The 15071-nt window shown below is 33.9% G+C and overlaps 1 protein-coding gene across 4 annotated transcripts in view; it reads left to right on the plus strand.

The window, feature by feature from the left end:
• Rab3-GEF (Rab3 GDP-GTP exchange factor) overlaps positions 1-15071 on the plus strand; it is a 231527-nt gene that overhangs the window by 136690 nt on the left and 79766 nt on the right. For all 4 annotated transcript variants that reach the window (XM_089099430.1, XM_089099420.1, XM_089099424.1 and 1 more), the window contains 4 exons: positions 4174-4266; positions 7767-7860; positions 8811-8898; positions 11703-11933. In XM_089099430.1, the coding sequence (XP_088955556.1) occupies positions 4174-4266; positions 7767-7860; positions 8811-8898; positions 11703-11933 (506 nt within the window). The remainder of the gene's footprint in view (positions 1-4173; positions 4267-7766; positions 7861-8810; positions 8899-11702; positions 11934-15071) is intronic.

Consider the following 15071-nt stretch of genomic DNA (forward strand, 5'->3'; position numbering starts at 1 on the left):
CTATTAAAAAGGGCAATTTCAATTTCTAATCAAATGAGCCCTTTTTGAAATTTCTACAACAACTTTCTATACAAACCTTATATGCCCCAAGGCATAACTTACAACCTTTTGTCTGAGGGCTCTGAGGTGGTTATCATCCTAAAAGACCTAATTTTCAGAATTTTCAACTACGTTGAACAAAATAGATATCTCAAAATTTTGATTGGATGTGTTTGGAAAAATGGTGGGCGTGAGAGGAGGGTTAGTTGCCCTTCAATCACTTTCGACTATTAAAAAGGACACTGGCCCTTTCAATTTCCAATAGAATCAGCCCTTTTTGAAGTTTCTACAACAGCGCTTTCTATAAAAACCTGATATGCCCCCAGGGCATAAATTACAACCCTTGCCCTGAGGGCTGTGGGGGGGGGAGGGGTTGTGATCCTTAAAGACCTAATTTTCAAAACTTTCAACTTCTTTAAACAAAATTGCTATCTAAAAGTTTTGATTAGATATGTTTGGGGAAAAGGTGGGCTTGAGAGAGGGGCTAGTTGCCCTCCAATTACTTCTAACAATTAAAAAGGGCACTAGCCCTTTGAATTTCCAATTAAATAATCCCTTTTTCAAGTTTTTTCGACAAAACTTTGAATAAAAACCTTATATGATCCCTGGGCATATCTTATAACCCTTGCCCCGACAACTTTGGGGGAAGTGTCCTGCTCAAAGATATAATTTACTGATTTACTGAAGTTTGAACTGTGTTGAACAAAATGGCTATCTCAAAATTTTGATTGCATGTGTTTTGGGAATTGGTGGGCGTGGAAGGGGTGTTAGTTACCCTCCAATCACTATCAACTATTAAAAAGGGCACTAGCCTTTTCAATTTCCAATCGAATGAGCCCTTTTTGAAGTTTGTACGACAACGCGTTCTATAAAAACCTTATATGCCCCCAGGGCATAACTTACAAACCTTTCCCTGGGGGCCGTGGGGGTTGTCATCCTCAAAGACCTAATATCCAGAACTTAAAACAACGTTGAACAAAATGGGTATCTCAAAATTTTGATTGGATGTGTTTGTGGAAAAGGTGGGCGTGAAAGGGGTGTTAATTGCCGTCCAATCACTTTCAACTATTAAAAAGGGCACTAGCCCTTTGAATTTTCAATCGAATGAGCCGTTTTGAAGTTTCTACGGCAACGCTTTCAATAAAAACCTTATATGCCCCCAGGGCATAACTTACAGCCCTTGCCATGAGGGCGTGGGGGGGGGGTTGTCATCCTCAAAGACATTCAGAACTATCTACTATATAGTTTCCAGAACTATCTACTACGTTGAAAAAAATGGCAATCTGAAAATTTTGATTGGATGTGTTTGGGGGAATGGTGGGCGTGAGAGGGGGGCTATGCCAATTGAATGAGCCCCTTTTGAAGTTTTTATGACAAATCTATCTATAACAACCTTATATACCTCCAGGGCATAACTTACAACCCTTGCCCTGGGGGCTATAGGGGGTTTGTCATCCTCAAAGACCTAATTTCCAGAACTTTCAACTACGTTCAACAAAATGGCTGTCTGTAAACTTTGACTTATTGTTCTTGGGGAAATGATGGGTGTGATATGGGGGTTAATTACTCTCCACTCACTTTTGACTATTAAAAAGGGCAATTTCAATTCTAATCAAATGAGCCCTTTTTGAAATTTTTACAACAACTTTCTATACAAACCTTATACGCCCCAGGGCATAACTTACAACCTTTGTACTGAGGGTTCTGAGGGAGTTATCATCCTAAAAGACCTAATTTCCAGAACTTTCAACTACTTTGAACATAATGGATATCTCAAAATTTTTATTGGATGTGTTTGGAGAAATGGTGGGCGTGAGAGGGAGGTTAGTTGCCCTTCAATCACTTTCGACTATAAAAAGGGCACTGGTCCTTTCAATTTCCAATTGAAAAAACCCTTTTTGAAGTTTCTACAACAGCGCTTTCTGTAAAAACCTTATATGCCCCCAGGGCATAACTTACAACCCTTGCCCTGAGGGCCGTGGGGGGGGGGGGGTGTCATCCTTAAATACATAATTTCCAAAAATTTCAACTATGTTGAACAAAATGGCTATCTAAAAATTTTGATTGGATGTGTTTGGGGAAAAGATGGGCGTGAGAGGAAGGTTAGTTACCCTCAAATCACTTTCGACTATTAAAAAGGGCGCTAGCCCTTTGAATTTCCAATCGAATGAGCCCGTTTTCTAGTTTCTACGACATAGCTTTCGATAAAAAACTTGTATGACCCCAGAGCATAACTTATACCCCTTGGTCTGACGGATGTGGGGGAAGTGTCTTACTCCAAGGTATAACTTCCTGAACTTTAAACTGCGTGGAACAAAATGGCTATCTCAAAATTTTGATTGGATGTGTTTGGGGAAATGGTGGGCATGGAAGGGATGTTAGTTACCTTCCAATCACTTTCGACTATTAAAAAGGGCACTAGCCATTTCAATTTCGAATCGAATGAGCCCTTTTTGAAGTTTGCACGACAACGCGTTGTATAAAAACCTTATATGCCCCCAGGGCATAACTTACAAACCTTGCCTGAGGACTGTGGGGGAATGTCATCCTCAAAAACCTAATTTCCAGGACTTAAAACTACGTTGAATAAAATGGGTATCTTAAAATTTTGATTGGATGTGTTTGGGGAAAAAGTGGGCATGAAAGGAGTGTTAGTTACCCTCCAATCACTTTAAACTATTAAAAACGTTACTATCCCTTTGAATTTCCAATCGAATGAGCCCTTTTTGGAGTTTCTACGATAACGCTTTCTATAAAAACCTTATATGCCCCCAGGGCATAACTTACAACCTTTGCCCTGAGGGCTGTGGAGGATTGTCCTCCTCAAAAACAAAATTTCTATCTTGAAATCTACTACGCTGAACAAAATGGCTATCTCAAAATTTTGATTGGATGTGTTTCGGGAAATGGTGGGTGTGGAAGGGGTGTTAGTTGCCTTCCAATCACTTTCGACTATTAAAAAGAGCACAAGCCACTCCAATTTCCAATTGAAAGAGCGCTTTTTGAAGTTTCTACGACAACTTCTTCGATACAAAGTGTCCTGGTCTAAAGGAAAAAAAAAATAATACATTGTGCCAACATCGTTCTTGTATGTCCCCAAGGCATAGCCTAAAACCCTTGCCCTGAGGGTTGTGGGGGAGTGTCCTCCTCAAAAACATATTTTCTATCTAGAAATCAACTACGCTGAACAAAATGGCTATCTCAAAATTTGTATTGGATGTGTTTAGGGAAATGGTGGGCGTGAAAGGGTTGTTAGTTGCCTTCCAACCACTTTTGACTATTAAAAAGCGCACAAGCCACTCGAATTTCCAATCGAATGAGCCCTTTCCGAAGTTTCTACGACAACTCCTTCGATACGAAGTGCCCTGGTCTAAAACCAAGAAAAAAATACATTGTGCCAACATTGTTCTTTACTTAGGTAGCGCTATTGCGCTGCCTATGATTTGTGCTAGTTATTTTGGTATGCAGCTGTATAGCCTAAGTCTCATCGTTCTCTTCTAAGCGATACTCTTAAAGATGGAAATCTTGAAAACGGCTTAAAAGAATCTACTTTATATATTTGTTGAAAAGAATCAACGATTATTAAGTATAGATGCAAATAAGATAATGTAGCTCTAGAAAAGGACAAAGCACCTCAACACCCTCATCACTCTAAAAAAGGTTTGGTTTTGATTTAGGCTGTAGTACCAAATTAAGCATTCTCGACAAATTGAAGCTTATCTTTCGGCTCGCTTAAAAAAAAATATTAAGAAGATTTTTACTTTCATTAAGGAGGATGGTTATGCTTGTGAGTCTGTTTTCCTTCTCCTCTCTCCAAAGGGGATCTAATTAAACTAGCTTTCTCAACAAATCACCTGAGGGGTTTTCGGAATGGTAATTTCAGTTAATTTTTTTCTTAATAGCAATAAAAGAGATCACGCCGAAACCGTATCTTTTTCAGCTATTCCGAGTGGTAAAATGATAATTTTTCTACAAAACGAGAATCTTTTATCCTTTCTCTTTGGCTTATAGTCACTTTTCAGTTTTGTGTCAATATTGCTTCATTTTACGTTAAAGGCGTTGCAAGTTCCTGTCAAAACCTCGGTATCAAATAGTTACAGTAGCGTTTAGCGTTCTAATTTGTCATTGTTACAGATGAGAGCGGGTCTGATACTGACGACAGTGACAATTCCGGGTCTCATGGAACAGATATATTGTCGGATGTGCCTTCTTCAGATCTTTCAGCTGGTAAGAACATGAAAGTCAAAGACTTTAGATTACTGTTGACACTAACTAAAAGCTATTTTAACAAATAACTATACGAGCTATTTATGTTGGCAGAATGCACCTTATGTTGGTATGCTTTAGGAGAGAGATGAAGAATAGAATAGCCGTATAATCATTCATGTACATTCTCCCCACGGGGAATTTAACTCGTCTTGCGTTCCATGTGTAGTTTTATCCAAAGCTAGCGTCTAGCAACATAAATGTCTTTGATCAAAGTCAACTATAGTTATTTTTTTTCAATTTTGAAAAAAGTGAGCCACATAGTAAGCCACTTTTGTACTTTAGCTCTTGCATGATTTTGTAAATCATTTGTTTTGATCTTTTAAAAACTAGATTTTTTTATACATCTGTAAGCTAACGCTTAACAAAAACTATATAGGAAATGAATTGAAAGAGGTTATAAGAATTTCTGAAGTTTAGATGGCGTTAAGTTAAAAAAAAAGCGAATTCAATTCAGTTTAATTTACTTATAACCTGTCAAAACAAAAAAGGGAGCAGATCCCCTAAATGACAGAGTACAACATAACGGGTACAAATTAAATGACAGAGTAAAAATTAATATATAATATATGGATATGTATTCAGGTCATCTTTAATATAAAGAGACTTCTGCCCCCTTCAATACCTTGCTCTCTACGCTAAAATTTGTTTTCTTTATAACCACACTTCAAGAATTAAGGCTAATTTTGGTGCATTTGTTTTGAAAAATAAAATAAAGCCTTTCTAAAAACGACCGGAAAACGCTCTACGCAAAATTTTTACTTCTTATCACAATGTTTTTATGTTGAAAAGCCGTTGTTTTCTGAGGATGGGAGCTATGTCACCTCTGTACCCATGTTGACTGCTTAGTCCAAAGCTATTCCTCCAAATTTAGATAGCTTAGTGACTAACTCCCATTTGGTATTGATCTGAAGGGCCTCTTGACAAAAGTTTGAAATTTTGGGCTTAAAATTTACTTGGGTCCAGGCTTAAATATTGTTCTAAAATGCACTTGTGAGACAGTTAGGCCATATACCTTTCTGTTAGTTCTACATTGATTGTTAGTATTCCAATCCTCTATTCTTTTCTAAATAATTTGAAGTCTCTCATAGCTAATTCTTCTCCTCAGATCATTGGACTTAGTGAAATATTTCTTTACAATGGCAATGATATGCTTTTTAGATATTTCTGGATATAACTTTGAGTTTGTAAATAGATTGGAAAGTAAAAAAGGTGGCTTAGCATTTTATGTTGCTGATTACCTGGATTATACTTTGCACAGCGATCTGTGTAAACATTTGCATGGAATTTTTTATTCTATTTTTGAAATTTTGATTGGCAACAAGGAAACTATCATTGGGGAAATATACCGTCCACCAAGTGGGTCGATTCCTTCTTTTCTAGGAGTTTTTGACAAGTTTATGCCTGTAATATGCAGAAGTAATTATGAAACTGTCCTTTTAGGACATTTCAATATTGATCTGTTAAAAACTTAATCTAGAACTCCTTATGACTTTTTATCCTCTGCTTTATCCTTCTTATATGTGCTTTATCCCGTGCCCCTTGGATGACTGCAGCTCTTCTTAAGAGTCCAAAGAAAAAGACTTATTTGTGGAAGCATTTAAGTCCTTTAAACCTTATCATCGTCTTGAAAAGTATAAAAGATATAGAACTTTATTGAACTCCTTAATTCGTAAAGCTACGTGTATTTATTACTCCCAGATTCTCTTTAAATTTGGCAAGAATATGAGACAAACCCGGCAAATTGTAAGCACAGTTCTTCTTCCAAATTCCAAAAGAGATAACTTGCCAAATAAATTAATTTCTAAGGGGGTAATAATAATTAATAGTAAGGTCATAATAGATGAATTTTGCTCTTACTTTGCATCCACAGGACTAAATTCCTGCCAAGGCTTTAAATTTTATATTACCCTCTATTTTATCTCATCTCACCATTCTTTTGAACTTATCATTTTTGAATAGAATTTTTCCTAGTGCCCTAAAATCTGCCAGATTAGTTGTTCTCTATAAGGATGATTTTAGAGATGATCCTTCTAATTATTGACGAATCTCTTTTTTATCAGCCTTCAGTAACATTTTTGAAAAATGTGTGTACTCTAGGCTTCTGTCGTTTCTTGATAAAAAAAAAAAAAAAAAAAAAAAAAAAAAAAAAAAAAAAATTCCATTACAATCAGTTTGCTTTTCGCTCTAAACACTCAACAGAACATGCTTGCATGGCCTTGCTGAATTTCATTCTCAAGGCACTTTATGAGGGTAAAATTCCAGCTGCAATTTTCTTTGATGTCAGAAAAGGCCTTTGACAGCATATCACATACTATCCTACTCTTCAAGATGGAACGCATAAGGATACGGGGAAACAGTTATCATTGGTTTGAAACTCACTTGTCTGAAAGGTTGATCAGTATTGACCTTAATCTTCAAGATCAATTCTGTGTTGATTTAGGTGTCCCTCCAGGGTCCATCCTAGGACCTGTTTTATTCCTTATACTCATCAATGATCTTTTCCTTGCTGTATCTGCCCCATTGCTGTATCTGTGTCATTGCTTATGGTAACAATGATGGGACAGGGATGCCAGATTTTTGGTCCATAGATGCGCCCCTGAGCATCCAAAAATGCGTCATTTTTAACTGAAATGTGTCCACCTTGAAATTTCAGAAACTAAAGGGTTTTTTTACCAGTTGTATTATTGACCATAATGTCATCCGATTTTTCATATTATATTAATTAGTATGTTTTTAGTTACGCTACTATAGATTTACTTACTTTTAATGCTAGGATTAGTCTTCACAATTTTATTTGCATTTGATAATTTAAAATACTAGAATCTGCAGAATGGATATGACTTATCATTCTTTTAGTTGGTTGTTTTTGCAAATGAAATGAAAGAGCGATGTTAACATTTGAAATGAGCAGAAACTATCCTATACATGAAAGGAAAAGAAAATACTACCCTACTAAATGCTTATGTAAGATTTATAGATGTATTTAAATATCTCAAATTTCCCTTTGAATATTTTGAAATTTAATCTCCTTTGAACAAATATCGAAGACCAGTTAAAAAATACGTTTCTGATCTAGAAAATGATACAACAATTGTTTTGCAAAAAGATTTCATGGATAAAATATATTAATTTTCAATGGTTAATGTTTTTTTCATATTCCGGTAATAATCCTTAACATAGGAAATTTTGCCAGGAGCCTGCATTATCAAGTCAGCCGAGTAACTAACATTTAAGCCTCAAAAATATATGGAAATATACAGAATCAAAGTATGTCTGCTTAAACACAGTATCTAGTTTCAGCATCTTCATAGTACATTTGCAGCTTCTTATATGATTAATGACTTCTAAAGTAAATATATACCAATTTGAACAATGAAAAATCATTTTAACCTAAGCTGTTGAGATAGCACAGGCCCGGGAATTAGCAAATATTTGAATAATTTGTACTTTCTTTCCAGGAGATGAAGACATAGATCTCAATTCCTTTTACAATCCACCAAGAAGGCTACAGCTTCCAGGTGGGTTAGAAATGGACCCCGAGTCGAATCAAAGGTAATGATGGTTCTTTGTCTAAAGCAATGCTTATTTGCATGCATAGCTAGGTGCCACGTAGGTGCATATGAAAGTTTAACTGGACATGTATATAAGTCCTACTTTTGAGTGCAGATAAGCATTGGAGTTTCAAAGGCCGGTAGTTTATCTTTGTTTACTTAAACATCTAAAACCCATCCCTAAAACTAGTTAGGCCTTATTTACTACTAGTTTCTGGTCATAAAAATATTTAGAAGCCTCCAGAAGAAAAATAGAGCTTTTGTCGTAAAAATTGTACAATCAAACAAGAAAAATCTTGCTTTTACAAGGATTTATTTTTGTAACAAAAAATAATAATAATAAATCGCAAATTTACTAAAGTGACAATAGAACTTTTCCTCTACTATAAGAAAATGTAAAAAAAATATACATTTTATTGCTGTTCTTGTATTAGAACATATATTATATATAATAGGGAAATATACATTATATAATACATATATATTATAAGTTCTTATATTTATGTTTATATAATATGTTTATGTTATATTTATGCTATTATGTTGTTCTTATATTGTATTAGCGTTTTCTCATAGTTCTTACATATTTTTTTGCTGTTCTGTGAAATTTCCGTTTCAAGGCCCTTCAGCCAGGATATGCATTGGGGGGAGGGGGTAGAGACCAGCAATCCTGTGCTTTTGTACACCCTTCCTGCTTAGTTTAGGTTAGATTAGGTTAAATTTGGTTACAAATATCAGAAATGGGTCAAAAACCTAAGATGACCTAACCAAACCTAATCAAATGAAAACCAAATTTTTGCGTATCTTTAAATAACCTTTGAAATATTTGATAAAAAATCCATAAAATTTTGATGGTGTGTGCCAGAGTCCGTTTGGTTAAGTGTTTTTTATCCAAAATCTCAGTATTTGTCTAAAGTCTGTAGCTCACCTCTTAATTGTATCCTTTTTTAGTGGTGATGAGAGCATTTCATCGTCATCGTCGCAAAGCTCAATTGGAAATGATGTTGAATCAAAGCCAGAAGAGGCTCTACCTCTAGAGGTCCGTTCTATTTGTTTTTCATTCTTACTCATGAAAGATGGAGTTTTTTTAGAGCTATTGAATTTCTCAAAAAAGAGAAACGCATTTTAACGCTTAGAAAATGTTATCAATGCTAATAGTAACTAAGAATAATTGAAAATTATGGGCGTTAGAAAAAAAGTATCAACCAATTGTGTGGTCAGTTTTTTTTTCTTCTATTTTTATAGTTATTGGAAATTTATAAAAATAGAACATGGAAGTATGCAGATAATGAACTTTGCTTTCTTCCATGAAGTATCATAGAGATAATTCCGGAAGAAACCTTCACCATCAAGCCTTGGTAGTTTGACTGATCCTGCGTAAAAAATAACTGACTGCTATTGCTACATTGTACCTTCATTTCTGTTATATCATCGATATCAAACAGTTCGTGGTAACGAACTGTAATTAAGCAGCGACCCGGATCAATAGTAACCGAAACTCATCAAGTTTAGTCGTACCCATCGAAAGTTAATGAAGCTTCTATCTGCAAAAATGTGGAATTTTTTATTTTTTGCAAGAAGAAAGATCAAGGATCCGTTTTTATTTGTTTTTTGTTGTTTTTTTTTCCCCAGGGGTAGTCGTATCGGCCCAGTGGTCCTAGTATATCGCGAGAGGGCTGATTCGAACGGAAGTTAAAAGTTCCAGGGCCCTTTTTAAGTGACTGAAAAAATGGAGGGCAACTAGGCCCCCTCCCACGCTTTTTGTTCGCAAAGTCCACCGATCATAATTTTGAGATAGCCATTTTGTTCAGCATGGTCGAAAAATATAAATCCATGGAGGAATAATTCTTCTGTCCATGGAGGAAGTTTTCATGAGGCAAGGGACATTAATATGAAGCTGGGCGCCAGATTTCCCAGCATTATTTAAAAAAAACGATCAGAAATTAAATAAAAAAAACATGTTTTCTACTGAAAAACTTTTCAACTGAAAACTTTTCAGCATCAAAACTTAAAACGAACATAAACTATTACGTATTTGATTGGGTCAATACCTCGCTCTTTACGATAAAGTTTTTTTAGTACTTTCATAAGAGCTATTTATTCTAAATAACGGGCTTTGTGGTTAAGGAGTTATTCTTAAAGAATTTGAACAAAAATTCGAATTTTAGCATAAAGAGCGATGTATTGACTAGTGAGGTGAACCACCCTATTATGCGTAATAGAGATATACAAATATAGAAGTTCGTTCCATAAGTTAATTCGTAAGTGACGTATATTCATTACTAATAGAAACGTTCGTAAATAAAATTAAACAACTTTCGAGAAAGCCATTTATCCAAAAAAGTAAAATTTATATGCAAATTTTGTTTTAATTATTCATGTACGGAAAGCCAAAATCAAAAAATGCATTAATTTTAAAACGTTCAGAAATGAAATTAAAAAAAAACAAGTTTTTTTAACTGAAAGTAAGGAGCGACATTAAAACTTAAAACGAACAGAAATTATTCCGTATGTGAAAGGGACTGTTCCCTTTTCAACGCCTCGTTCTGTACGCTAAAGTTTTTTATTGTTTTAAAAAATAAAGTTGTGAGACAGAGTCAAACTTTAACGTAAATAACGAGGCGTTTAGGAGGGGACAGTCCCTTTCATATACGGAATAATTTCTGTTTGTTTCAAATTTTAACGTCAGTCCTTACTGTCAGTTCAAAAAAAGCTTTTTTTTTATTTAATTCAAATAAGGATTTATTACTTCAGATTTTTGCAGCAGCTATAATACCCCCATTTATATAATATATAAATATAACCCCAGGTATTTCGTTATATAAATATAATGCCCCCAATCGCTCAGTATTAGCTTTATACCTTTTTCTGTGTAAGCTAAAAAAGAATTTTCTTTTATAGGAGCAACCCAACCACTGGGCAAGAATCCAGTGAATTTTGGACATAACTCACTGGTCGCTTATTAACGGTTTTACAACTATTTTGCCAATATTTGAATATAAAGATATTTCGCTAATTAGAATAGCTCTCTTCTGAAAGATGAACCAATACAAAGTTTTAAAATTGATATAATGAACCCTAAAAGAATATACAATATATTTACAAGAATATATAAAAGAATTTGAAAACTCAATTTAGTTCTGAAGTGTTTTTTACTTTGTGCTAGAGCTTAATGTCCAGAAACTCGGTGTCGAACGTCGATGGCCTGTCATTAGAGCCGATTTTACTAATGAAGTCATCAAACAGGTTTATGGAATCGCAAAGTTAAGACAAGTATTTAGGTCTGAGTATTTGGATTAAATAGGAAAGAATCGTCAGGAAATCACCGTTGTTTTGCCTTATTTACACTCTAAATTTGTATTCTTATTTGCTGATATACCTAGTTTGTAATATAGAGGTTTATGGCACTAATAATAATTGTCCCTGCAAGCTTGACCAGCATTGTTTTTTTTATTATTTTTTTTTTATTTGTACAAAGCAGACATCCTACAATAGCAACTTTTGATTTTGGTTTCAGAATATTTTGTTTTGGAAACGGTTCTGTTTCATTAGTATCGTCTGGAAGCGTAATACTAAATGTTGGCAACTTGCTATAGTAGATTCAATTTAAAATCAACAATCGTCCCAGCCAACTTCAGCAAAATTTTCAAAAATTATGCAAGCTACTGTCGAAAACTTGCTAGATGGCAGATAATGTGTTTTTTATCTTGATTTTACTTTGCCATCTTATTCCATATATAATTATGTTTAGTTTAGGGCCTTTAGTTAAGGTACCGTTGTTATAAAAATATTCCCTTACATTAACTATGACTAGCTGGATTAACACTTACTACTCTTTTATAGAATACCGTTGCTCCGCCGTCTCCGCGTTCAAAAATTCTTGAAAAAGCGGGTAGTTTTTTCGGCCGGTCTGACAGCGCTGCCTCAATTAAGGAGTCGAATAATGAATCTCGGACACGGCATGAAAGCATCTCATCTACCCACAGAGTTAGTCAATCTTCACTCTTTGAGCAATTGGCCAATCAAGCCAAAGAGCTTGTAAAAGATTCTGGACAAGACAAAATATTGGCTCAGGTAAGATAAATATAATTCATTATAGACTGTTTAGCAAACGAAAATTATCTTGTGTTGATAATGAATATTTCATCATAAATAAAATGTTTACGAAGTGAGCGAATTTGCTTAGTGTTTATTTCGTGAGAATAAGCTTGAAAATTTATGTCAAAGAAACTAAGCTGCTTCAATAAGAGTTTAATTCAAAAAACTTTTTCCGTAAAAAAAGTTTTTTTAAAGAAAAGCAAAGAGCTCCATTAAATCAAAAATGAGTAGAAATAAAGCCAAATAATCTTCCAAGCGTAAAACTACAACAAATCACCATCAATAAATAAATGAAACCCAAAACAAACAGAAATTAAAATAAATAACCGAGTCAAACTACAAACGAGCAGAAATTAACATGAGTAGGGCTCAAAACCCTCATGCCTTCTCAAGACCAGAATATAATTTGAACTTTACTGAGAAAAAAAAAACAAACAAATGAACATGGATTGTCAGTTTAATATACATATACTGATATTTACTCTTTAAAGTCTTAATAATTGTTTATTTATTAAAGTCAAAGAAGTGAAAACATTTAAAACGTATTTTGTTTTCAGTAGAATTTAAATTATGTTTTACTCTTGAGAAGGCATAGGGGTTGTCAGCTCTACTCGCTATTTCAATGCTTATTATAAATAGAAAGAAAGAGGTGAAATTATAGAAAATTGACCTAATGAATAGCTTAAACTTACCAAGACGCTAAAACTTACCTAGGTAGAATTATTAGTAAAAAGGATAATGTAGGATTATTATTAGTAAGTAAGGATAATTATTAGTAAGCAAATATTTGAAGTATAGGATAATTATCCTAATGAAGGATAACTATTAGTAAGTAAATTATAGTAAGAAGTTATAGAAGGACTGTAAGATGTAAAAAGTAAAACAACTAAGACACTAGGAGTTTCTTAAGTTGAAAGAAGTTTGAATGGATTAGAAGATAAGATTTAGGAGGACGATTGCGATATAGGAAACCATGGTAATGACAGTACTCTGGCAAAAAAAAGGTTCAAAAAGGTGACAAAGATAGAAGATCTCTTCCAAAAGAATTGTCTGGGGAGAGTCTTATATACACATATGAACAATTGTACATAGAAAATAAGCTCTACGGAAAATTTAGTTTGATTCTATTATCTTGGCCTGTTATGAAAGAAAGGTCGAGACGGCTAAAAATATCAGCCTGTTGGAGAAAACCTGAGTTTAAAAAATAGAAATAAAAGTCATGTCGCAAAATCTTTGGGTGAAGAAAAAACACTGTGATATCTATAAATTCAGGTCAGGACCACCGAGATTTTTTGTTCACAGTTTGGAATATTTTGAATCACAACTCTGATGATTCTGCCTTTGAATAAAACTATCTAGCACCAAAAGTCGATCTAGAGCCAAAAACCGATCTATCTAGAGCCAGAAAAAAAATACTTTATTATTGATCCTAGATATATAATTATCTACAGCCAAAAATCGATCTATCTAGAGCCAGAACAAAAATGTTATTATCGATCCTAGATATATAACTATCTAGAGCCAAAAATCGATATATCTAGAGCCGGAAAAAAATGTTATTATCGATCCTATATATATAACTATCTAAAGCCAAAATTCGATCTATCTAGAGCCAGAAAAAATGTTATTATCGATCCTAGATATATAACTGTCTAGAGCTAAAAATCGATCTATCTAGAGCCAGAAAAAAATGTTATTATCGATCCTATATATATAACTATCTAAAGCCAAAATTCGATCTATCTAGAGCCAGAAAAAAATGTTATTATCGATCCTAGATATATAACTATCTAGAGCTAAAAATCGATCTATCTAGAGCCAGAAAAAAATGTTATTATCGATCCTAGATACATAACTATCTAAAACCAAAAATCGATCTATCTAGAGCCAGAAATTTTTTTTTAGTATTGATCCTAGATATATAACTATCTACAGCCAAAACTCAATCTATCTTGTGCCAGAAAAAAAAATGTTTTTATCGATCCTACCAATTATGCCTATTTACAATTTAACATGTGAAGCAAATCTCTACAAAATATTGCGCAATCTTTAGCGCACAATAATAAAAAATTCCTCCGCCTCGTATCCTACGTTGAGTTACTGTCTTATCAATCACCCTTTCTCTATATCTGTTGCTTAGTAAGAAAAAAATTTCTCATTTTCGACAACTGGTAATTAAAATGTTTCCAAATGTATAACAGCTAGTTCAGTAGTAAATAAAAAACAGGCCTCCTAATCTTTCAAAGAACCTGGTTTGCCCGAAGAAAAATATTGTTGTCGTTTTTTCTTTTAAGACTAGTAGATGCTCTATATTGATAGATTTTTATTAAGCGACTGATAAGAACGAAAAAAGAAAACACAGAAAAGTGTTATAAGCCCCCCTCCCCATCCTAAAAACTAAAAAGTATTGTTCAGTAAGCAAAAAAGTATCTCCTTATTAAAAATTAAATGTCAAAGTTATTTCAGACACATATTCTGAGGATAAGGTTAATCTGATACCAACGGCTTGGCCTTGAAAAATATTTTGATTTTTTTTGTGTTTTGAAGTCAAAAATTGTCTACCTGGCTGTTTTTTTATCTGTTTTTACATGCAAGCAAATATTTTATTGTTTATTATCAGGTTTGATTAAGGATGTTATTGTGATTTCAAATATTCCATTATTATAGCATGAATCTTTTGCCATTTTTATCGCCATTTTGCTGCCTGAAAGACCATGTTAACATTATGTTTGAACCTACCAAAAGTTTAAAGACTCCTTACTAATAACTTAGTTGATTTAAATGTTTGTAAAATTAAAAGTTTCCTAAGATCATAAATTTGCCTTGTCTAAAAGCTCTGGTGTGTCAGTACATATAGTTTAAAACTTCAACCTGTAGCATCTTCAAACTTCACCTTCTTCACAAACTTCAACCTTCCAAACTTCAAACTATTCACCTTCAACCTGTAGCATCTTCAAACTTCACCTTCTTCACAAACTTCAACCTTCAAAACTACAAAATATTAACATTCAACCTGTAGCATCTTCAAACTTCACCTTCTTCACAAACTTCAACCTTCCAAACTTCAAACTATTCACCTTCAACCTGTAGCATCTTCAAACTTCACCTTCTTCA

The sequence above is a fragment of the Artemia sp. Qi Xiang Cuo genome, chromosome 2, assembly GCF_049724085.1.
Source record: "Artemia sp. Qi Xiang Cuo chromosome 2, ASM4972408v1, whole genome shotgun sequence".
NCBI classification, from domain to species: Eukaryota; Metazoa; Arthropoda; class Branchiopoda; order Anostraca; family Artemiidae; genus Artemia; species Artemia sp. Qi Xiang Cuo.